The sequence below is a fragment of the Nelumbo lutea genome, chromosome 4 (assembly GCF_056320005.1).
Source record: "Nelumbo lutea isolate HS-2025 chromosome 4, American lotus-T2T, whole genome shotgun sequence".
Lineage (NCBI taxonomy): Eukaryota > Viridiplantae > Streptophyta > Magnoliopsida > Proteales > Nelumbonaceae > Nelumbo > Nelumbo lutea.
Window position 1 is genome coordinate 96,396,233 of NC_142687.1, and position 24,048 is coordinate 96,420,280.

Below are 24,048 nucleotides of genomic sequence, written 5' to 3' on the forward strand. Positions count from 1 at the left end.
GCTTTTTAGTAAGTTACTTACTCGAGTAAGTGCACTTACCTGGGTAAGTTTTTTCCTCAAAAACACTTACCCGGATAAGTGCAGTTACCTTTATTTCTCATGTAAATAAGGAAATGACTATTTTATCCATAAAAATCCATTATTAAAATGAGCATTTTTGTCCCATTCAAGTATTGGCAACTTTCCCCCAAGGTGGGAAAGTTATTTACCCACCTAGGAGATGGGTATCACTTGTCCGGATAAGTGATACCCACGAAAATAAACTTTCCTTGGTCCCTACATAAATCTAAAAAAACATGAGATTCTTGATCAATGCGAACCAAAATCCCATTGACCAACTTCCCCCCTCTTAAAATCCAAAAAAGAACACTCCCCAAGTCTCTATTTCCAAAAGGGAGGCTTCCAAAAGGGTCGATTCCACATCCCATAGTTCTCCTTCATGGGGCAAGCCACAAAAACATTGCCTATTGCCTTTAGCTCCTTCAATTTCAATGTTATTTAAAAATAGTTAAAAATTCAAAAATAATGTATGTATGGGTTTATTTGGTTTGGTTAAGTCCAATTACGAATGTCACATTGCTCTTGGAAAGTGCAACTTGGGTGGGTTGGGGCAGGATGAAGATCAACCCAAACCTAACCCAAAGTCTTCAACCTCAAGTTCAAGCTTAGGTTAATTTAATTATGACTAAAAAAGTTAATATATAGATTAATTTAATTATGACTATAGCCTAATTTTATATATGTACTAATATTTAAGTAATATTTACAAAAATTGTAACATTTAATCACTCATAAAGTAATATAAATAAAATAGAACACTAACAGATAATATGGAAAAATACTTATTTTATTAAGTAATAAGTTTGGATAATTTCACTTTCCCTTCATAAATCCCGTGCATCACATGTGTCCCGTTAGTTATCCAAAAAAAAATTAATGTAAATTGCTAAAACCTTCCTTAAACTTTTTGACATAGTTGCAAATAGACCCCCTATGGTGAAATCTTCTAAAACTAGTTATAAAAATGTCCAAAATACTTATGCAATTACTTTTAACAAAAATGTTTATTTTTCAAAATTTCTCTCACTACCCGAAACCCTTCAAATCTTTTTTTTTTCTTAAATTGATTTATTTTTTAAATTTTCCCTTCATATTAATCACTCAAAGGTAAATATGCAATTTTAAATTCTCTTTATTTTTATTATTCGTAAAATTTATACTAATTTTTCTATAGAAACCAGCATATTTTGAATATTTTCATATTTTTTTTAGAAAATTCTGATATACTTGCAAGTGTACGAAAAAGTTCAGTGATCTCAATGCAATAATTAAACTTATGGGGAGGTTTCAGCAATCTACCCAAAAATTAAAATGCTTGATCGCTTCCATAAAAAGTTTTTGTTAATGGTTGATTTGACGAGGAAGAGGAAAAGGGAGTCCCTTTATATTTAGATAATGTGTCAATTTATAAGTGAGTCCACGACCCGTTCTAGTGGCCAGGTGTCACGAAATAAAAACCCTAACAACAACAACGTTACTGTTACACCCTCTTTCTCGCTCTACCCTTTACGCGTCCACACATCTTCACACTCCCCACGCCGTAGTCCACACTAGTCCGTAGTGCAAATGGAAGCTGCGCCTCTCCTTCAGCCCGCCATGTACGACTCAGGCGACTTTCTCCAAGTCCGCTGCCAAAGTCTGTCTACTCCAACGATTCCCTCCACTACTACCGTCTCTACCATCCGAACCATTGTTATCTCATAAATTTCTCCACCTTTCATCCTTTCTGTCAATTTCCTTCTCAAAACCTTAGCAGGTAGTTTCAATTTTCATAGCCTTAGCTTACTGTTTCAGTATTTCTGCTTCTGCATTATGTTTTTTTTTTTTTTATCATTATTACGTTTTTGATTACCTGTTTGTTTGCCGATAGGTAGATACAGTGTTTGGACTTTGGAGCATTATCGGGAATAAGATCTCTGAATCTATCTCACCAAAATGTCTTCGTTAAAGAGTTACGGCGCGTCCTTGAGAGATGCCACCTTTCAGCTTTCGCGTCTCACCGGTGCCAATAACAACAAAAGGTCTCTAGTTAGTACTCCCCTCCATTGTTGTAAATTTCCCTTTTGTTTTAATTTTCAGAATACATGATCATTTGTTTCTAGTTGTTGGTTCAAAGCCTTTTTTTTTTCTTTTCTAATTTTATGACTTTTTTTATTTTTGAATTCTCGCATCTGGAATTTTTTTTCTTCTGAAAACCTGTAGAATGCATGTTTGGATTGTTGGAGTTTTTGCTGAGATTAGGTTAGCCTTGAAGAAAACCTTGTTGTTAGACTTTCTTTTTGGATGTTTCTTGTTGCTACTACATAAGCAGAGGGAGAAAATAGCAGAGCTCATTTACCATTTCAGATGAAGTTAAAAGAAAAATAGCTTCATCTTAGCGTCTCCTCAGAGTTGAATGAAAGAGGGTCTTGCTTTCTGCAACATTTCTTCCTTTTGTTTTCTTTTAATCTGGAAAAGTGACTTGCAATGCCGTTGCTTTTCTTGACTCGCTCAACTGGTGATGCAAGTGTTGAATTGTGTAACTTCTAAGTGCCGCCCCGTTCATGGATCAAACAACTAAGTTTGCCGTTCAAATCCTTGCTGATTATTCGTAAAGTTACTTTTTGAGAGGATTTCTGTGACCAGTAAATTGGAATGGGTCAAAAAAGTCTTTACAAGCCGCAAGTATATAGGAATTTTTTATATTGAGCATCGTTGCCCGTTTTGTCAATCATGATATCCTGGTTAAATTCAGCCTTTCACTCATAAAAGTCAAATACGAAAAGAAGGAACTTTTCTCATGCCTGGTGTGGGTCATTAGGTCTGACTTTCTATGTTCATGTAGGAATCTGCAGAAGACTCTTCTGGAAAATATTTAGATGGAGTATTCCCATTTTTAATGATTTTGACTTTGCAATGAGAGATCCTCATGCTTACACTCATTCATAATTATCATTTCTGTGCTTGTTTGTTTAGGATTGCTCTCCCATTGATATCCAGAAATAATTTTTTTCCTCTTGTTCTTTCCATTTTTTGGTCAGTTCACCCTTTAGGATGAGCAAAAAATATACATGCTCTGGCTGCAGGGAGTGGGAACCTCCAATTTATTAAACATTACCACTTACTGTACATTCATGCTGTTGTAGCTTCCTATTAGGAAACCTTTGGATCATATGCTTCCATTATCTTTAGATTACATATTTTGTCCTTCTCGTTGATTTGGGAAAAAAATTGTATTAAGCAAATTGTTTTTTTCTATGGGGACATAGTTACTGACAACAAAAACAGGGGACTTGGTTACTAAGAGGCTCTGCTAAGTTGTCTGGTGGAGGGCATAAAATGCAGGTTAATTACATCCATATCAGTGGAACAAATAGGAGAGTTGTCATTGGAGGTTATCTGATGCTATTGTCTTAAGCCATGCTATAAGGAACATCATGCATCGTCTTTGGTTTTGTAGTGAAAGGAAATTTTTCATTGGATAACGGAAGCTGAAAATCTTGGTAGTTGAAAGCAGTCCCTCATTTAAATGGTGTCAATGGGAGTAAAGGTGTACCCTAATCTCATTTAATTTGCAGCTGTTCTAAACCTGTGCTGATTCTACTTGTCATGACAACCCCATTACCAAATTGTATGATATTCTATGCTCATGTCATATGCTTTTTCTACTAAACAGGAGAAATGGAAGATGGAGATCTCCAGAAGCAGCTATCATCCCTAATTTCTACCTTCCAATGCGCAGTCTAGAGGTTAAAAATAGGTAGGTATTACAGATACTTATGAATTGGAATCTTAGTTTACGGTAGTTATTCTGATTGTACATCTTTTGTTGGGGAACTGTTCTTTCATTGTAGTTTTGGTGTTCTGCTTGGATACAGCATGTGAAGATGAAACGTAGCCTTGACCTTATTCTATATTAGCAAAGAACTGATAGAACAAGATTTGTTTATCTCTCACCTCTTTTCTCCTGGATTTTGTTATAGAAACATTTATATGTCCAATTGAACACTAAAAATAATTGAATGTGGTGCTATCATTACATCTTACACAAACTTTTTATGTCCTCTTTTCTTGTAGTATTTGAATGTGACCTCATCTTCTGTTTTGAAGTGTCCATATAACATGGGATTTATATCACATACAAAGTGTGTTGTTGAAAAAGTAAAACTTAGATATTAAAGTTTACCTTCAGAGGCTGATAAAAGAAAGTACTTCTGCACAGTATCAGACTCTTTTTTGGGGGCCCACTGAGTGCAACACCTTGTACACATCTGATTTTCTGGCACTTAACAATATCCATGTACAATTGGCTACAATAAGATGTAAGGTATAGGGCTGTTGTTATTTGGGGGAACAAAGGTGTGGCTGATGGAGAGGGTCCCCTACCCAATAGAGGGTTGATTGGCCACAAGATTACACCACATGGCATAAGCAGGGGCTATCTATTGAGGTTCCTTGCTCTCGACCAATTAAGAATATATATATATATATATATATATATATATGCCTTTATAAATTAATTCTTTGCAACAACACCTTATCTAGGAATGCCTACAGCTCTTGCATAGGTTACCTTTTGTTTTGAGTTGCTGACAATGCTGATTATTAATGATTTACTAGTATGCGTTCAAACTTGTGCATGTGGTTTTGTTATTTTTGCACTTTAGGCTTAGTTTGGAAAGAGTACAAATATAAATATGTATAGTGCAAATACAGGTTTAATAATACAAAATAAGGCTTTGCACTGTACATATTTGTATTTTGTACTCTTTCCAAACTGAGTACAAATGCAAATATGTACAGTGCAAATACATAATAGGCTCAGTTTGGAAAGAGTATAAATGCAAATATATACAGTGCAAATACATACAAAATATAAGGTTTTGCACTCAACATATTTGTATTTATACTCCTTCCAAACTGAGCCATAGTCTGAATGTGGATCCTATAGGCATGAAATGCATGCCAGATAGTTGTGCCCGGAAAGCATGGTTTGTGTTTTTGCTGGCATCAAGAACCATTACCGCTTAACTAGGTTACAGGGGTTGCGATGTTCTCTTTTAATTTACCGGGTCTTTCTAGCAACGGCCAGTTGAATGATGTTAACAAGGTAAATGACCCATAGTCATCAAAAAGAAAAAAAGTTAATGACCCATGGTTTTTATTTATCACCATGAATTATGAAAACTTAACATGGTTCCCTTAAATTGGGAATCATAATTTGACTACTACCTTTTGGGGTTATGGTAATATATCAAGCTTAATGATCTTATTTAATAAAAAGTCTAGGATAATATGCTGGATATGGGTATTTCTGAATTATGCCTATTTAGAACAGTCAGTGCTGCATGTGACTGCACAATGTTTTCTTCTCCTTGCTACTTGGTGTTTTTGACTATGGATTTTGATAGTGCAGGACATCAGCTGAGGAGATAAAGTCACTTAGATTAATCACTGCCGTTAAAACCCCATATCTGCCTGATGGCAGATTTGACCTGGAAGCTTATGATGCGCTGATGAACATGCAGATCATGAATGGTGCGGAAGGTGTGATAGTCGGTGGGACGACAGGTGAAGGCCACCTGATGAGTTGGGATGAACACATAATGCTCATTGGGCACACCGTCAACTGTTTTGGTGGATCCATCAAGGTGATTGGTAACACTGGAAGCAACTCAACAAGAGAAGCAATTCATGCCACTGAACAAGGATTTGCAGTTGGGATGCATGCAGCCCTTCACATCAATCCTTACTATGGCAAGACGTCCTTGGAGGGTTTGGTTTCTCATTTTGAGGCTGTTCTTTCCATGGGCCCTACTATTATATACAATGTGCCATCTAGGACAGGCCAAGATATTCCTCCCTCGGTCATCCACACAGTTTCACAAAGTGCTAACATGGCAGGTGTTAAGGAATGTGTGGGCAACGATAGGATCAATGAGTACACAGATGAAGGGGTTGTGGTATGGAGTGGGAATGATGATCAGTGTCACGATGCAAGGTGGGGTTATGGGGCCACAGGAGTGATATCTGTTACTAGCAACTTGGTCCCCGGGCTGATGCGCGAGCTCATGTTCGGAGGGAAGAACACTTGTCTGAATAAAAAGCTAATGCCACTGATTGAGTGGCTATTTCGTGAGCCAAACCCCATTGGTCTGAACACAGCTCTGGCACAGCTTGGGGTGGTGAGGCCAATATTTCGTCTGCCTTATGTTCCTCTATCTCTGGCTAGGAGGGTGGAATTTGTGGAAATAGTGAAGCAACTTGGGCGGGAAAATTTTGTGGGAGAAAGAGATGTGCAGGTTCTGGATGATGATAAGTTTATCTTGGTGGGCAGGTATTAGTCGGTGGTTCAAATCCGTTATTATTTGTTGGAGCTGGCTCTGTTTTCTGTCGCTGTACAAATTTGGATGGAATATCACCAGAAAATGATCATCTTTACTTGAGTACTTCTCTAGTTCTCTCTAGTTCTCTACTACCTGTAGATGTCATCATCAGCACTAGAAGCACTAGAAACTGATTTTGCTATTTGTTAATTGGACTTCTTTTGTCTATTTTGCAAGGGCTAGTAGTTAGAGAAGAATGGTGGTGCATGGATTTAGTCAATGTCTTATTACCTTCTCGTCCGTCGTCTAGCTCCAAGCCTCCAAGTGAGTGATTACTGATTTGTGATTGAGAGGTCATTTGCATTTCTTTAATCACCTTATCCTTATCAATAGCTGTAGCCAGGATGCGGACCCTTGCAAAGCATTTGGTTATTAGCCTTTCTTGCAGCTGGTGTTCATTTGACCGCTCTGGAGTCTATTTCGAGCAGGAATGTATGATTTTGTAGGCCCATTGCCTTCATCGGACGGTTCTAATTGTTTAAATCTTGTCTGATAACCTGCGTGGATTATCTTAATCTAACTGATTTATTTCTCTTTATCAACATGGTTTAGGAAACAATACAAACAAGATGAAGTATGTGCAAATGCCAAATGGTGCACATCAGCGAGAAAACTTTGGTTGTACTCGTCCCACAGCCTGGGCTGTCAACAGGGCTCTCCATGCGTGGCATCTTGAAATCAACGTTTTAAAAAACTAACTCCGAAACTTGAAATCAACGTTTTAAAAAACAACTCCGAAACTTGAAATCAACGTTTTAAAAAACAACTCCGAAATGGAATTATTCTGGCCACTGGATTCTGGGTCTGACAAATAAATTAAAAAAATAAAAAATTGGTTAAAAATCGTTGAATGGGTCGATAGTTTGATTGCCTGAGTCAATGGATTGTTGATTTTTTTAACAGTTTTTTACCAAAGATCATGTCTGGGGTAAAACAGAATTAGTTGTCTTTTGAGTCAACGGTGGTTCGAAAATTTTGCCTGAAATTGCTTGAGAAAACATTTCCTGTAAGAGAGCCGTTTTGACAGCCCAGCTGTTGGATTTACATAGCCAAATTTTCCTATAAGCATCATTTCATCCTAAATTTCTAATAAAAGTGGCTGTTGTACCAACACCTTAATTGTTGTAAAAAAGAATTAGAAAGAAACTAAGATGGTCTCTAATTGAGCTGGAATGTTCATTATTTGTCTATGCAAGGTTCTTCAAAGTATTGAGGGTCCGCTCAGTCCGCAGTCTGTTGGAGTTAGTTAGCCAGTTGGTACAATTAGGCTATATTTGGGAGTGTTTAAGTTAAAAATAAGTGCTTATTCAAATAAGCATTTAGATTTGACATTTAATTTTTTTAAGTGCTTATTTTTTAAAATAAGCACTTATTTTTTATTGTGCGTTTGATAGTTTTTTTCTCTAATAATCACTTAAATAAACATTTGTAATTATTTTGTTTTTCATTTTCTTTCAAATTTTTAAAATGTCTTTTGAAAGCATTTTTATAAAAGTATTTTTGTGAAAAAACTTTTATAAAAGTACTTTTACGAAAGCACTTTTACAAAAGAACTTTTAATAAACTATCCTTACGAAAGCACTTTTGTAAAAGTACTTTTTCGATAGTATTTTTATGAAAGCACTTTCATAAAAATACTTTCACAAAAATGCTTTCACAAAAGTGCTTTTGTAAAAGTACTTTCGTATATGTGTTTTCACAAAAGTGCTTTTATAAAAGTGTTTTTGTAAAAGTGTTATCATAAAAGTACTTTTATAAAATCAACTAGGGATAATATTATAAGTGATATTTTAAAATTCAACTAGGGATAATTTTGGAAGAAAAAATTGAATAAGTGCTTATTGTATAAGCACTTGAAAAAAGCTGGAAATTTGGGCTTAAAAAATAATCCCTTATTTTTAAAATAAACACTTATTTTGGGCTTATTTCCCAAATACCAATAAGTGCTTAATGGCCCAAATAAACACTTATTTTGAATAAGTACTTATTTTTAAGCACTCCCAAACATGGTCTTATTTAGAGACTAACTTATGTGCGAACATTCTAGGGTTCAAAACATGTATCTACATATATTACATGTTTCATGAATGAAATGCAATTTGTTCTTTTCTCACTCCACTCTGTCATGGTATCAGAGCCACAAGCTTTGAAAATCTAAGTTTCTTTCAAGACCCTTTGAAGCTCGTCAATGGTAGCAATCTCAGGGCAAGAAAATGACTTGAGGTCGTCATATTCTCTTCATCCTTCTAACAACCCAGGCGCCATTCTTGTTTCAACACTTAACTGGTGAAAACTATTTGACTTGGAGGCGTGCTATTTGAAATGCTCTTCAGGCAAAAAATAAATTCGCCTTTGTCGACGGATCACTTCCTCGTCCAGATCTGGCTTCTGGCGACCTGCAATCATGGGTAAAGTGCAACTCGATGGTGATCTCATGGTTGTTCAATTCTTTGGCTCAAGATCTCCACGAGAGTGTAGCTTGCACTGATACTACATATGAAATCTATAAGGATATTGATGATCATTTCTCTCGAGGAAACATCCCAATAATACACCAAATGAAGCTTGGCATCGCCATTCGGAATCAAGGCTCACTAACTATTCCAACCCATTTTACAAAATTGAAAGGGCTATGGGACGAGCTCTCTATTCTATCTTCTGTCCTTATTTGCAGTTGTGGTGCGACTAAGGAATTCATGGCTGAACGAGAATGTGAGGAACTACATCAGTTCCTCATGGGACTGAATGACAACTTTAACACGACTAGATGCAACATAAGCACTGAGCTTCTACCTAATATTAATTGAGCATATGCCTTGATCGTTCAAGAGGAATGCCATCACCCATCAGTCACTTGTTTTAGCAAAGGGACTCCAAAATCTTGATGTCATTGTAGTGTTCGTAAAGACCAAGGCCACCTCTGACCCAAATTCACGAACAAGATATCATTGCGACCACTGCAAGAACGGCCACACCAAGGACCAATGCTTCAAATTGGTTGGATACTTGAACAATTAGGACAAAGGACGTCAGTCCAAGAAACAAGTCGCAATTGTTGCACATGCTACTTTGACTCCAAACATCTGAGAACTCTCCAATTCCTAGACTCATGTAACAATTAATGTTCCTCCAAAATGGTAAAGAGCCAACTATTGACATAACCAATCTTGCTGATACTATTGCTGCTTCTCTTGTTTCTAATTCACATACATTTGGATCCTTGATAGTGGGGCATCAAATCATATGACCCCCATTCTTTACTCATTTAATTCATTCACAAAATTACATGATCATAAGACTAGTTGATTACCCAATTGATGCTTAATCTTTGTTACACATCATGGCTCTTTGAAAATCACACTAGATATCATTGTAGATCATGTTCTTTGTATTCCAGATTTCTAGTGCAAACTATTATCAATTAGTAAACTTACTTCACAGTTGCAATGCTCTATTTCCTTCTTTCCTAAATGTTGAATCTTACAGGACCTTGTCTTGAAGAAATAGATTGGGCAGGGTAGAATGGAGCATGGTGTATACATCCTCAACACAACTCCCACATCCATCATCCATGCCTTTGTTGTTCCTCTTCCTTCATCTAATTACATGCTATGGCACCAACGTCTAGGACATACCTCTGCCCAACGCATTTTTTCTATTTTCGGTAGTACTCCTTCAAAACATGATCGTTGCCGTGAAGTTTTCCACAAAGCTAAGCTCACCTGCTTGCCTTTCTCAGTTAGTCATTCCTGGTCTACTGCTTCTTTTGAGCTTTTGCACTACGACATTTGGGGTGGTCATCACAGGCCTTCTTATATGGGAGCTCATTTTTTTCGTACAATCATAGACGATTAAGAAGATGTACTTGGGTATTTTTGATGCATCATAAATCAGAGACATATAATTGTCTTACTACCTTTTGTGAAATGATCAAGACATAGTTCAACTTGTCGGTTAAATGCATTTGTTCTAACAATAGCTTAGAGTTTATCTCTGGGCCAATGTAGCAGTTCTATTTGAGTCATGGTATTGTTCATAAAAGATCATGTGTTGACACAACAACAAAATGGAATTGTTGAGCGTAAATACAAACGTTTGTTGGAGGTTGCTTGCGCCCTTTGGTTTCAAGCTACTCTTTCCGTTACACTTTGGGGTGAGTACATGTTAACTGCAACTTATGTTATCAATTACATGCCTACATCAGTTTTAGCAAGCAAAGTGCTAATTGCGGTATTATTGCAGCAGAAACCTACCTCCTATTCGCATCTCAAAATATTTAGTTGCCTATGCTTTGCCCAAAACACCTCACCCTCTCGAGACAAATTCATGTCACAAGCATGCAAATGCATATTTGTGGGTTATCCATATGCGCAAAAAATGTTACAAGGTGTATGACTTGAGTCCAAATCAATTTTCACCTCCTAGGATGTTATATTTTATGAGTCCCATTTTCCTTTCCAATTTCAATCCCATCAACCCCAATTAGAACCCATAATACTGTTACCTCAGCTAGATGATGACCATGAACCCACCACTTGTGAACCTTGGCCCCCAACCCACAACACCTCAACTCACCATCCTACTACAAGACCTACTCACATCCTCAAACCTTTCGTTCATCTCGATACCTATATTTGTGATCTTCCCTATTCGCTCATGCCATCTAGAGTTCAAACAACAAACCATGGCAATAGCGTACCCTTTGAACCAAAGAATTTTGTGAAAGCATCATGTGATCCTCACTAGCTACAAGCTATGACAGAAGAAATTGAGGCATTGGAACAGAATAACACATGGTCCATTGTAGATCTTCCACCAGGCAAACTGGCCATTGACTCTAAGTGGATTTACAAAGTCAATAGCGGGCTTATGGATCCATTAAGCAACATAATGTTAACTTAGTAGCTAAAGGCTACAATCAAATCAAGGCCTTGGATTACACTTATACATATGCTCTTGTGGCCAAAATAGTGACTATACAATGTTTATTAGAAGTTAAATCAATCAAAGGCTAGTCGCTCCGACAATTGGACATTAGCAATGCTTTCTTGAACGAAGACCTTCACGAAGAGGTTTACATGTGCATACCACAAGGATTTGAAAAAGGATCTTCCAATAAAGTGTGTCGATTACTCAAGTCCTTATATGGCCTTAAACAAGCCTCCCTATGTGGTTTGAAAAATTCACAATTGCACTCAAGGAGTACGGTTTCCAACAATTCATAGTCGACTATTCTTTGTTCACTTCCCATCATGACAAATCTTTCACAACAGTGTTGGTGTATGTCAATGATATAATAGTCACTAGTGACAACTCCAACCACATTGAGGAACTACTCACCTACCTTCACACTTGTTTTCGTATAAAAGATCTTGACCCCCTCACATATTTTTCTAGGGATTGAAGTGTACTGCTCAGCATTCGGCATCTTCCTGAGCCAACATAAATATGTTCTTGATATACTGACTTGATCCATTCTAGGCCTAGCCACATTCCTATGGAACAAACAACACTAGTTTCATAACAAAGAAAGTCCACTGATATTAAATCCATCCTAGCATAAACGGTTAGTGGGTCGTTTGGTCTATCTCACAGTTACAAAGCTAGAACTTAGTTTTTCAATACATACACTTAGTTTTTATATGAACCACATGAAAAACACATGAATGCTTTCATGCACATCATGTGTTATCTATGATCTTCACTAGATCAAGGAATTTTCTTGTCGTCATCAAGTCAACTCGATCTCAAGGCACATTGTGACTCTAATTGTGCTACTTGCCCTCTCACTCATCGCTCAACTACTGGTTACATCACCATGCTCGGTGACCCGTTGCTCTCTTGGAAGACAAAGACTTAAGCTACCGTCTCTCGCTCCTCTGCAGAAGCTGAGTATTGTGCTATTGTAGCTGCTACATCCAAACTACTTTGGCTCAAACAAATCCTTCTTGATCTTGGCATGTCCATCTCTCAACCCATGCACATATTTTGCGACAGTCAAACAACACTACACATTTACAATCCAGTATATCATGAGTGCACCAAGCATATTGAGATAGATTGCCATTTCATCAGGCAATATATCTCAAACAAAACAATTCAGACATATCATATTGCCAATGAAAACCAACATGCAAATCTTCTAACCAAAGCTTTGGGTTCAAACCAATTCATCAACTCATACGCAAGTTGGGAATTCAGTCTATTCCTGCTCCAACTTGAGAGGGGTGTTGGAATTAGTTAGCTAGTTGGCACAATTAGTTAGAGACTAACTTAAGTGAGAACCTTCTAGAGTTCAACGCATGCATATATATATTTCATGTATGAAATGTAATATGTTATTTTCCTACTCCACTCTGTTGTAGTCAAAACTGGAATCGGAATCAATATTCTTTGGAATTAAAACCGAAATGTTCTATTCCCGTAGTCTGTTTAGTTCATACAGGAGTAGAAATTGAAATTTGAATAAGCTGGAATGGGATTTCATTCCCACCAGAGGGGGGAGGAGGGAGGAGGGAATGACCATTCCCTCAAATAAGGGAATGCCATTTCAGCAGGAATGAGAATGGGATTCCGACTCCATACAACCAAACAGTTGCAATCCAAATAGATCATATTGATTCCAATTCCAAACCCCTATTCCCACAAACCAAACGAGCCCTAAAAGTGCAAAGAGTATCGAAATGGCAAGTTTAAGAAACATAATATAGCTTTGGATATACATGGATGCATTAGGAAAATTCAAATAAATCCCAAAAGTCAATCAACAAATTACAATCGGATCTTATGGCCAAAGGATAGCTGAAGGGAGAAAATTTCTAGGGCAACTGAATGGATTGCTCTATTGGCTTCTTATGCACAAAGCATAAAGCCACATAAGAGAAGGGCTAGGCTGGTGCCCAAACATCTCGAATAATATGGAAGCGTTTGCTCCTTAAATAGTTCTTGATGCGATTGATGATATCTTGGATAATAATAAGAGAGTTTGACTCCACGTGGAGACAGGAAATCCCGAGCTGCTAGGCCGAGGGTAGTAGGCCCACTCTCACTACAGGAGCTTCTACCACCACCACCAAATAGGCCCTGGATAGAATCAGCCAAGCCCATAAAAGTCTCTTAACACCAACCCAAGCTAGGTTTTTCCTAAAGTTGCATCCCTGCGCCTGTATTCAACTTTGTAACATTGTTGGCGGAGGACGCCAAAATCTTAGAGTGGGAGTGGTTGACCCTACGGCTGTGATGGGAACAATGCGAGAATCGGACCAGTCCCCTACAACGTCTCACAGTATATTATTGCCGTGTATTGGGAACATCTCTCAATGATGATATCATCATTCTGGGTATATCATCGGAAGATATTCTCAATACACAGCGAGGATATGCTGTGGGACATTGTGAGGGGCAGTCTTGTGGAGGGCTGATTTGAACTCAAACAATGCTACCATTTGGGTAGGGTAGTGGGTAGTAGTGAGGCTTTTGTTTCAGTTGTAGCAAGTAGGTGTGGGTCAGAAACTGTGTTCAGTTGCCCCCATTGTCAATGATCCAAGAAAGGCCTAGCCATGGCTAGGAGAGAAAGCAAGAAATCATACTTCTAAAGTTTGTTACAGAGGGACCAGATTTCACCACATTAATCTTCATGTCACTTGGGCTCAGTTTGGAAAGAGTACAAATGCAAATACAAATATGGACAGTGCAAATGCATATAAAATAATATAAAATATAAGGTTTTGTACTCTATATATTTACATTTGTATTCCTTCCAAACTGAGCCTTAATGTTTTCATAATTGGTTGTATTGCTTTACAGTGAATTAAGGTGTTGTAGTTGGAATGGATGATTAAGAAGCGTATTCATCTTTGGGAGGTTTGAGTAGAAACCCTTTCCAAGGCCATGATCAAACGCATAGCTTAACTCTCTAATACCATGATAAAAAAAAAAAAAAAACTGAGTATTAAGAAACAAAGGAACATAATAATTTCATTCAACTTCCAATTAGGGGTGTCAATTGGACCGGATTTGATCTAATCCAGTCCAGTCCAATGTGAGTCCATTATAAATGGATCAGGTCCAATCCAATCCAATGAATGTTCTGGACCAATTTAGACCGGTGTAATTCAATGTCTGGACCATCTAATCTGTTCAAATTCATTTTGATTTAGATTGGTTTCAACCCAAATCTGGTTCAATGGACCAAATATTGACTTTATCCAACCCAATCCAAATGAATTTGTTATGGACAGACCAGGTCCAATCCAATCTAATAAATATTTTGGACCGGGTTGATCCAATCTGATATGTCTTGTTGGTCTGTCCAATCCATCCAAATTGATTTTGGACTAGACGGGGTCTAATCCAAAACTGATCCATTGACACCCTCACTTCCAATGACTTAAAGAAATACATTAGAGAGTTGGTGTTCGATTAGAATTGTAGAGAAAAATAAAGAAAAAAACAAAATTAAGGAGATAATCTAGAGAGGTTGAGTTGTAGTCGAACACGTCTAGGATGGAGATCTCATGCATGAATTTTGCATTGGCAAACATGTAGCTTGATGAATGTGCTGAATCGATTAGTATATCGAAATTGGAATCAGAATTGGCTGGATTCTAGTTCCTTGGGGAGGGGAGGGAATAGCCATTCCCTTAGGCTATATTTGGTTTGAAGGAAAAAGTGGGGAAAGAAAAGGAAATGAAGGAAAATCTTTATAAATCTTGTATAGGTTTCCCTGCATTTCCTTTCCTTTTCCTACTTTTTCCTTCAAATCAAGCATAGCTTTAAGTGGGGAGATGTCATTCCACTAGAAATAACAATGAGAATCCAATTCCACCCAACCAAACAATTGGAATCAAAATATATTATTCCGATTCTAAATCCCTATTCCCACAAACCAAAGCTCTTGACATGGGATTTTTTGCGCCCAGGAAACTTCATTACATTAGAGAAAGAGAAAAATCCTATAACTACTTCTAAAGTTACTACTGTTGTCATCGCACTAGTGCCTTCCCTATAGCCTTATATTGTTGTGGCTCACAACCACCACCCATTGGATAAAACCACTAAGCATTTGAAATGAAATAGCAACCAAAAAAATCCAATAGAAACAAAAATTAGAAGATTCAAGCAAAAAATAAATACAAAACAAATAAAAAAACTAACAAATAGTGCCTTTATAGGGTCCCGATCTCTGGGACACTTTTGTATGTTTCTCTCTTTTTTTTTTTCAATAATTTTTTTTAATTCACCTCTAAAAAACAAATAAAAAAACAAGTACCACCAAAAACACAAAAGACCTAGCTACGTGGTTTAGCCTTTTTGCCTACGTCCACAAGAAAAAATGAAAATTGTTCTTTAATATGAAAGAAACAGAGTGACAATATAGGTACCTTATAGCATACAATCCAAACAACCCTTAACCCCAGTATACCCGTTCTCCCTTTCCTTTCTCAATCCAAAAAACACAAACAAGAGGAAAAAACTCATTTTTACACCAAAAATGCCCTCTTTCACTCTATCTTTCTCTTTTTTTCTTCACATTTATTTTAAATCCTATATAAAGAAAACTTTTTATATGTAAAACTCACCTTAAAATATCGACCACACCAACCATTAGATTAAAAAATTAACTAACAGTATAAAAATACGACAACCCCAACAACACTTATTCCCTCCTCAAGATGTATCTTTTGGACAAAAATATTACCAAAGTGCTATTGGTTCCAAAATTTAAATGTATACATTTTCATAATCAACTTTTTGACTTTTATCCACGAACATGAACTATGACAAGTAATTGGGGAGATTTCTAGTAATTCAACTAAAGCTAATGCTGTATTTGGTTGCACTGCAACTTTATTTGTACTAGTATAAATGCATGGGAGTGCAAATGAAAAAAAAATGCAAATTCTTGTTTAGTTTAGTTTTGGGTTTTATTTTACTCTCTTTTAGATCTTGATTTACTTCATTTGTACTCAATCAAACAAAATAAACTAAAATTTAAAACAAAAATAAATCAGAATTTACACTCAATGCACTACTTTAATTTTACATCAATGCAAATTTATTTGCATTGCAACCAGACAGTTTAATTAAATCTTTTCATTGCTCTTTTGTTCCAAAAAATCTATGGGCAATAATCAGTTAAACAAATTTGAGAGACAAAAAAAATAACGAAAGAATGTGAGCGAGGACGATCTGGTTATATATATATATATATATATATATGGAGAGAGAGAGCTTTTTTCTGAGAGTCTGAGTCTGGTTCTAATAAAAAATAATACAAATATAAATATGTACTGTATAAATACATATAAAATAATACAAAATACAAGATTTTGCGCTTTTGTATTTGTACCTCATCCAAACTTCCAAACTGAGCCTTCATTACAGAACAAAGAATGCAAATCAGACTGTTTCTTTCATCTTTTTCCTTGGAGAATTTAAGCGGCTGGGCTTACGCGTAACAGTGGAAACAGGGTGGAAAGAAAGCTTTAAATGCTATCTATCTTCCCTTGTAAACTTATATTTACTTTCGGTAATTATTTGAACTGAAGATAAACCCCTGAATGAAGCACGCTTTTCTTCATGGAATTATGAATTATCAACCATATCCGTAAGCAAGCTCAGCACATTAGCTTCTTCTCTTGATTAAAATTTTTTTCTCTCTTTAATTAGCTATAATTAATGGCTGAAGTACACCTCTTTCCTGACTAACTTAGTTCCTCCTCCATCAGAAACAGAAAAGAGCGAGTTATTCTCAACCCCATAAAATTTCAGCTAAGCGTTACAGAAGAATAGGAAAAGGAATTACATGTAAATAAAATTAATAAGTGACAGATGAAAAAAAAAAAAACTTCATCTCTATTATACTTTGAAACGGGAAAATTAAAGCCGGATGACGAGGGAGATAGAGAGATATTTCCAACTAGAAAAGAAACAGAACAAGAAAGGAAGGGGACCCTCTTGGTGTTCATCCTGATCATGATCTTTCACAACCGGTGTTGTGATGAAGATGGGTTGGATTTTGGAAGATCACCCAGATTAGAGAATTTCTTCTTAAGCTCAATCATCAACTCTCGATTCTCTTGGTGGAGGAGGATAGCTTTCTTTCTCAGCTTCTCGCTCTCCTCTATGATGCTTCGGTTTTCCAAGTACAGCTTCAAGTTCTTCAATTCCATCTCTGTGCCCACTGCTACTGATGCCCTCCTGCTCCTCCTGTTAATTGTAATTCTTGGTATCAATATTATTTTCATCTACATACATACATATACAGAGAGAGAGAGAGAGAGGTATATGGGTACCTGGATAGCCGGAGGAGACGAAGCTTGGATCTTTTTGGTCGCCATCGGCGGAGTGTAGAGCAGGAAGAAGAATCTGGGTACCATGCTGAAGCGTTGATAAACATGGTTTCTTTCTGTTTCTCCTGTAAATTCTACTTCAGAAACACAGAAGATAGAGAGAGAGAGAGAGAGGAGAGCGGAAAGGGATAAGAAGGAGTGGAGATTTGAGAGAAGACGAGAGAGAGAAGACAGAATATATAAGATTGGAACTGGGTGGTCTGTTAAATGATGGCGTTCGTATTGTTTGCGTTGGTATGGGAATTGGGAAGAGGAGAGAAGAAGAGATCCAGAATCCAGTCTCTCTCCTCTCTATTACGTTCACAAATGATGGCACAAGGCCTCATCATTACTTACTATCGACACACACCCATCTCGATTTCTGTGCTCTCCTTTGATTTATGATTTTTTAACCCGATCCACAAGCCCATTTTTTTTCGGATCATATCCTCTGTGACTGTCAAAAATAAAAAATAAAAATAATTCCCCAGCTTGGACTGTTGAACATTGGATCCCTCCTGGAAACTTCGCTTCACAGTTTTAGCCCTAATCCATCGGAATGATGAAATTAATGTTTTCGAATTGATGGAAATCAGACGAAGAACAAACGCCCCATTTGTTTGATTCAATTGTCTTTTTCTGGGTTCCACTCAAGATTTTTTTTTTCACTTCCTTTCCTCCATTAATTTCCCAACGACTCCTTTCAAATACACACTCTATCCAATCTGGCATTTTACTACGGAACAAGGCTTCTGTCATGTGTTCTGAACCAACCCACCTGGTAATGTCGAAGCTCAGTGTACTTTTTTTTCCTTCCAAAGCCCAAACCCGAATTTGATAAAGCAGACCCGACTTGCTGTCTCATACGCCCTCCCATCTCCGACACTTATGAATTCACCAGTCATCGACTACGACCCAAAGCTTTTATAGAGTTTTGAATTGAAGTTTTGATAGAAAATGTGGCGCTGGTAGTGGTAGGGTTGTTACTTTGATGGCAACAAGAGGACGGGTTTGGGTTGTCCAAAAACTGCTCAGTTCTCTCTCTCTCCACTTGTTGCCAATCCACAGAACAGACCCGGAAGACCATTCAAGAGTGTATTATTGAAGGTTTTATAATTGTTTATTGACGGATGGATTGGATCCATACGGAACAACAGAGCCGGCGAGCCCAATTGAAAGAACTTTTGAACAACAAAAACACCAAAAGTCGGGTTAAATTTGGGTTTGATTAGATTATCTCTCTAAACTCCAAAGCAATAATTCCTTACAAAGTAATTGAGTACCACTACTTCCATGTCTCTCTCACTCCAAAAAGCAATAATCATGAAGAAATTAACCCCCTGTAAAGCAACCCGCTTGCTTCTCACGTGATACCCATCTCTGTGGAGAGAGAGAAAGAGTAGTCATTGTAGTTAGGTTTCTCCTTCTGTCAATTGAGTGCAAATAACCATGATCATTTATTTGGAAAGTGAAAATCCCATTTTGGCTGCTTCTTCTTCTTCATCATCACCTCTCTCTCTCTCTCTCTGAGTTGGTACTGTGCAGGGGGACTCACTTCACTAATCCCGTTCCTAGATTGAAGCTTGTTACTGTTGAAAGGATTTCCCATTCATTTAATGATCGATCAGATAGAGGGACCCACCCACCAATGGCCATGGCCAAACCCATCATCTGCCCCACCTACTGGTTGGTTACAGTGATGCACTGTGCACTGCACATCCAACGGTCGGGTTGTCTCCCTCCCATGTCTACGGTTCAGATCCAATTATCTTTGTATTAGGTAGAAAAGATGATTCAAGATGCCAACTTTTTCTCTCTTTTCCAACTGATGAATGATGATCGATAACCAAAGCCAAACCCAGAATGATAGAAATCATCTCCATCTTTTATGAGCTATTTGACTTACTTGGGAGGATGACCCACTACCATCAAATCTGACTGTTTTTTTATCTTCTGGCATGGTAGTAATCCAGTGCAAGAACCCCAAAGGTTAGATTGAATCTCAACCATCAATCCTTGATCATTGATTAGCAGGAGATGAACCCAACAGTTAAACATTGTGGTTGGATTAAAGTTAAACCAATGTTTTAAAAAATGATCCAGAACCGAAACTGTTCTGGCCACTGGTTTTTAGGCTGACGGTTCAATCATCTAATTTGAATAGATGGCATGTTCTGATAAAAATTAAAAATAAAAAATAAAAGCGACCAAAAACTATTGAATAAGTTGATGATTCAACTATCCAGATCAATGAATCATTAACCGGTTTAATAATTTTTTACCAGAAACCAAATTTGGGGTAAAACGGAACCGGTGGCAATTCATCAATCATCTGCACTCTACAGTAGTCCAGTTCCACCCCCAGAAAGATTTGTCTGGTGGCTGAATTTATTAGCATCCTTCTCCACGGGGAGGAAAGAAAGTAGAGGGAGCCTGGATTGGTGGGCCTGAGGGGAGTGTGGTCACTGCAGCAGCTACAGAAAATGGTCCAATGCACTCGATTTCATTCTTTAATAAGAATAGAAAACCCCCCCCCCCTCTCTCTCTCTCTCAAAACACTACAGTGAACTTTGTTGTGGACCATTAGAAGGAAAAGGCCGGTTGTTGGTTTCTCATTGTTACCTGAGCTCTCAACTTTATCATCCATCTCTCATTATATAGATGTTGAACACAGATGTAGAGTCAAATGTTATTTGGAGGACCAATGAGTTGTTCCTTTTATTTTTCTGATCTCTGCATTAGATGATGATGATGATGATGCCCTTGTCTCTATGGACGGATGGACTCCATAATCCACTGCCATCATGCCCTTCTGAACTTTGAACAAGGGAGGCTGAGCCATTTTGAAGGCGGCTAGGATCATTCACCAATCTCAAGTAACTCTCACCCCATTTCTAGTTTACCACAACAACACTACTTACCAAATCAACCTAGAAATGAAGGCCTACTTGTGCCCAGTTGAAGAAAATATTCAAAGTATCAACACTTTTGAAACTCAAAATTAGTACACCCAGAGTTTATTTCTATTTGAAACTCTGTTTTCTTTTTAACTTTTTGTTTTTTTTTTTTATTTTAGTAATTTGAAAGTGTACATACCACATTGATTATTAACATACAAAACAATTGAAAACACCTAATTCACCAATATGATGCGATTTTGAACATTGATTTGAAGTAGTGTCCACAAGGATCATTGATGACGATCATCATATTCTCCTTCTGTGGTCCAACTTACTATCCCCCTCTCTACCACTCAACAGCCTAATGTTCTCCAGAGAAAATAGATTGCACTCAAGAGCAGTCACTACCAAGTGGATACATGATGCACCCAATATTTTAAAAACTGAACAGTTCAACCGTCCAGTTCAAACAAATAATTCACAATAATTAAAACAAAAAAAAGGCCAAAAACTATTGTCAGGGCTGAACAAATCAACAGTTTGACCGCCTGCCCATCGCCTATGAGAATGAAGCCAAAGCAGCGCAGCTTAATGGATTGAGATGCAAACAGGAAGCAGCAATCCCCACCTCAGCAGATTAACCCATTTTTATATCTGCATAATTGATGCAAGTAACCATGTAATGATTTTATATACGTAAATGGGGACCAACCTTCAATAGATAGCCTGTACGAGAATGGTTGCATCCACCTAATAGGATACCAAGATTATTAGCACATTGGGTGGTAGTAGTGATGGGTATATTTCCACTCGGGAATTTAACCAAATATCTAAATAAATTGGATCAACTGCGTTTATAGGCTGTTTAGATGTAATTCTGAGGGGGAATGGGGAACCTAGTAAATAAGCAAGCAGACCCCGTCCAGTCCAAAATCAGTTTGGACGGATTGGATGGTCCAATAAGACATATTAGATTGGATTAATTCAGTCCAAAACATTTGTTAGATTGGATTGGACCTGGTCCATCCATAATAAATTTATACTGGATTGGGTTGGATTAAGTCAAAATCTGATCCATTGATATAAAATAAGAATATAGGTATCAATGGACTGGGTTTGGGTTGAAACCAATCTAAATCAAAATGAATTTGAACCGATTGGACGGTCCAGACATTGAATTGGACTGGTCCAAAACACATTGGATTGGGCCTGATCCATTTATAATCAATGGACCGGGTTTAAATTGAAACCAATCTAAATCAAAACAAATTTGAACAGATTGGATGGTCCAGGCATTGAATTGGACCGGTCCAAAACATCTATTGAATTGGGCTTGATCCATTTATAATGGACTCAGATTGGACTGGATCGGATTGTACCAAATCAAGTCCAATTGACATGCCTAACCACGAAGAATCATATTATTGATTATGTATATTTCAAGACATCTTTTAACCATCAGAACCACCTCTAGGAAATTAGGTAGATCCTTTTCACCGAAATCTATGGAATGTGGATGTACAGAACTAATAAAGAGACGTAAGAACAAACTTGAAATGCTTCACATGCAACATCCCTTTAACAGTTGAATGAGACTCTAAAGTCTAAAGATATCATCTTGTGATGATTAATACAGAACATTAAAAATGTCCACTATTACAACTAGGGCACTGGAGTCAATCCCCTTGCTTGACAAGTTCACTTAACTTGCCTGCTGGTATTCACCATCCATTCTACCCAGCCTTTGGGCTTTAAAGTCCCCATCTGCTGACTACCCACATAAGGCTACAACACTACAGCCACATATCAAGAGCATCTCCCTATGAGTAAATATAAGTACAGGATATGTTCCCCATGTGCAGCTATAATGTCTTGTGGGTAGGGCGTGGGCAAGGTTCAAAGTATCCTATCATATCGGCAAGCAATTGATACTCAAACCAATTTTCAGCATAAAAACTAAAAAACATAATGTTTTGTGGTATCAAAATACTTGATGCGCATGTTCATGCATATCAGGTGTATCAATACTTTAAACCATGGGTGTGGGTAGAATATCCCAGCTTAGGCTTTAGCTGAAAACTAATATTCCTTTTTATCGTTATCAATGGTTGAATGTGAGAACGTGGGTTCAAGTAGGGGTGGCAATTTTTCACCCAACCAGCTGAACCAACCCAACCCACCCAGTATCTAACCCGTCTATTTACTTGGAAGATTGGAAATGGGTAGATCACCCATTGGGTCAATTTGAATGGGTTAGGTCGGGTTGGATTGTGGATAACCATTGGGTTAACCACTCCTTAACCATTGTTTTTTTTTCTTAATTTGAATGAAATAATTCATATTAATGCATTAATTTTCTATCAATTATTGACTAAAATTAATTTTATCGTGAATAGACACGCTTCAACCAAATCGACATAAATCCAAATCAACTTGACTCGAGTCTAGACCAGCTCAACTTGGTCTAAATATGAACAAACCCGATCACCTTGGTTCGATTCATTTGGGTCAATCAGCCTAGTTTGAACCCAACCCAACCCAAGGCAGGCCAATCCAGGTTGACCCGAATCCGAAATGGGGCCGAACGACGTGGTTCAACACGGACCCCAGTCCGGCCCGACCCAAAATCCGCCCCAACCTGCTTTGACCCGGTTCGGATTGTTTGATCCAGCTCATATCTATACAATCCGGCCCGAATATGGACTGGTCCAAATCAATCTGCCATTGACTAAACCGATCCGACCGGACTGATCCAAATCCAAACGGTTCAACCACTCTTGATGTGATTAGCTCAAAGATAATCCAATTAGATAGTTCAAGTTGGTCTAACCGGTTTGAACCTAAGTGGTTCGGTCAAACCCAAAACCCAAACATAGTCAAATGGTTTCACCGCTTGTATGAAAATAGCATACATGCAATGTGATTTGAACCTTCACCACTTGTGTAAATAGAAATTACTATTACCATCAAGCTATGACCAACTTTTTTCTCAAGATGGAGTTAGTTTTTTGTTTTAAGTACATAAATATAAGATTAATTGATTTGGGCTGGTTGGATTGGGTAAAGCGGATTTGGGTTGAACCCAACCTATTTAATTTTATATAACTGGGTCATTAATGGATTGGCAGGTTATATAACTGGGTCAATAATGGATTGAGTTGAAGCTCAACCCAAACCAAACCCAACCCAACCCACCCAATAAGTTCAAGTCTGAGAATCACCACTTTCTGCAAAAAATGTGGCAAAGGTTAGGACCGTATTCAGTCCACCCTTCCAAGAGGCCAAGACCCCAGATAGCTGGGACCAACATTGGGTAATGGCCTGTTAGATTCATTTCCTCTCACAAGGGAGAATCACCATTTTTTTTATCAAGACAAGCACTCTATAACA

The 24,048-nt window shown here is 37.6% G+C and overlaps 1 protein-coding gene across 5 annotated transcripts; it reads left to right on the top strand.

Annotated features, from left to right (window-relative positions):
* The first annotated feature begins 1,473 nt into the window (after positions 1-1,473).
* On the top strand, positions 1,474-6,967 carry LOC148862017 (4-hydroxy-tetrahydrodipicolinate synthase, chloroplastic). Of its 5 annotated transcripts, none has more exons than XR_016113367.1 (5): positions 1,540-1,816; positions 1,931-2,081; positions 3,716-3,799; positions 5,456-6,485; positions 6,603-6,967. XR_016113367.1 is itself a non-coding variant. In XM_088986593.1 (4 exons), the coding sequence occupies exons 2-4, from the start codon at positions 1,996-1,998 to the stop codon at positions 6,381-6,383; spliced, it is 1,098 nt and encodes a 365-aa protein (XP_088842719.1). In that variant the 5' UTR covers positions 1,474-1,816; positions 1,931-1,995; the 3' UTR covers positions 6,384-6,967. The 5 variants fall into 5 exon arrangements, 2 of the variants coding, with proteins under 2 accessions (XP_088842719.1, XP_088842720.1); XR_016113368.1 differs by having other exon boundaries at positions 6,609-6,967; XR_016113369.1 differs by having other exon boundaries at positions 6,612-6,967.
* The last annotated feature ends 17,081 nt before the right edge of the window (positions 6,968-24,048 follow it).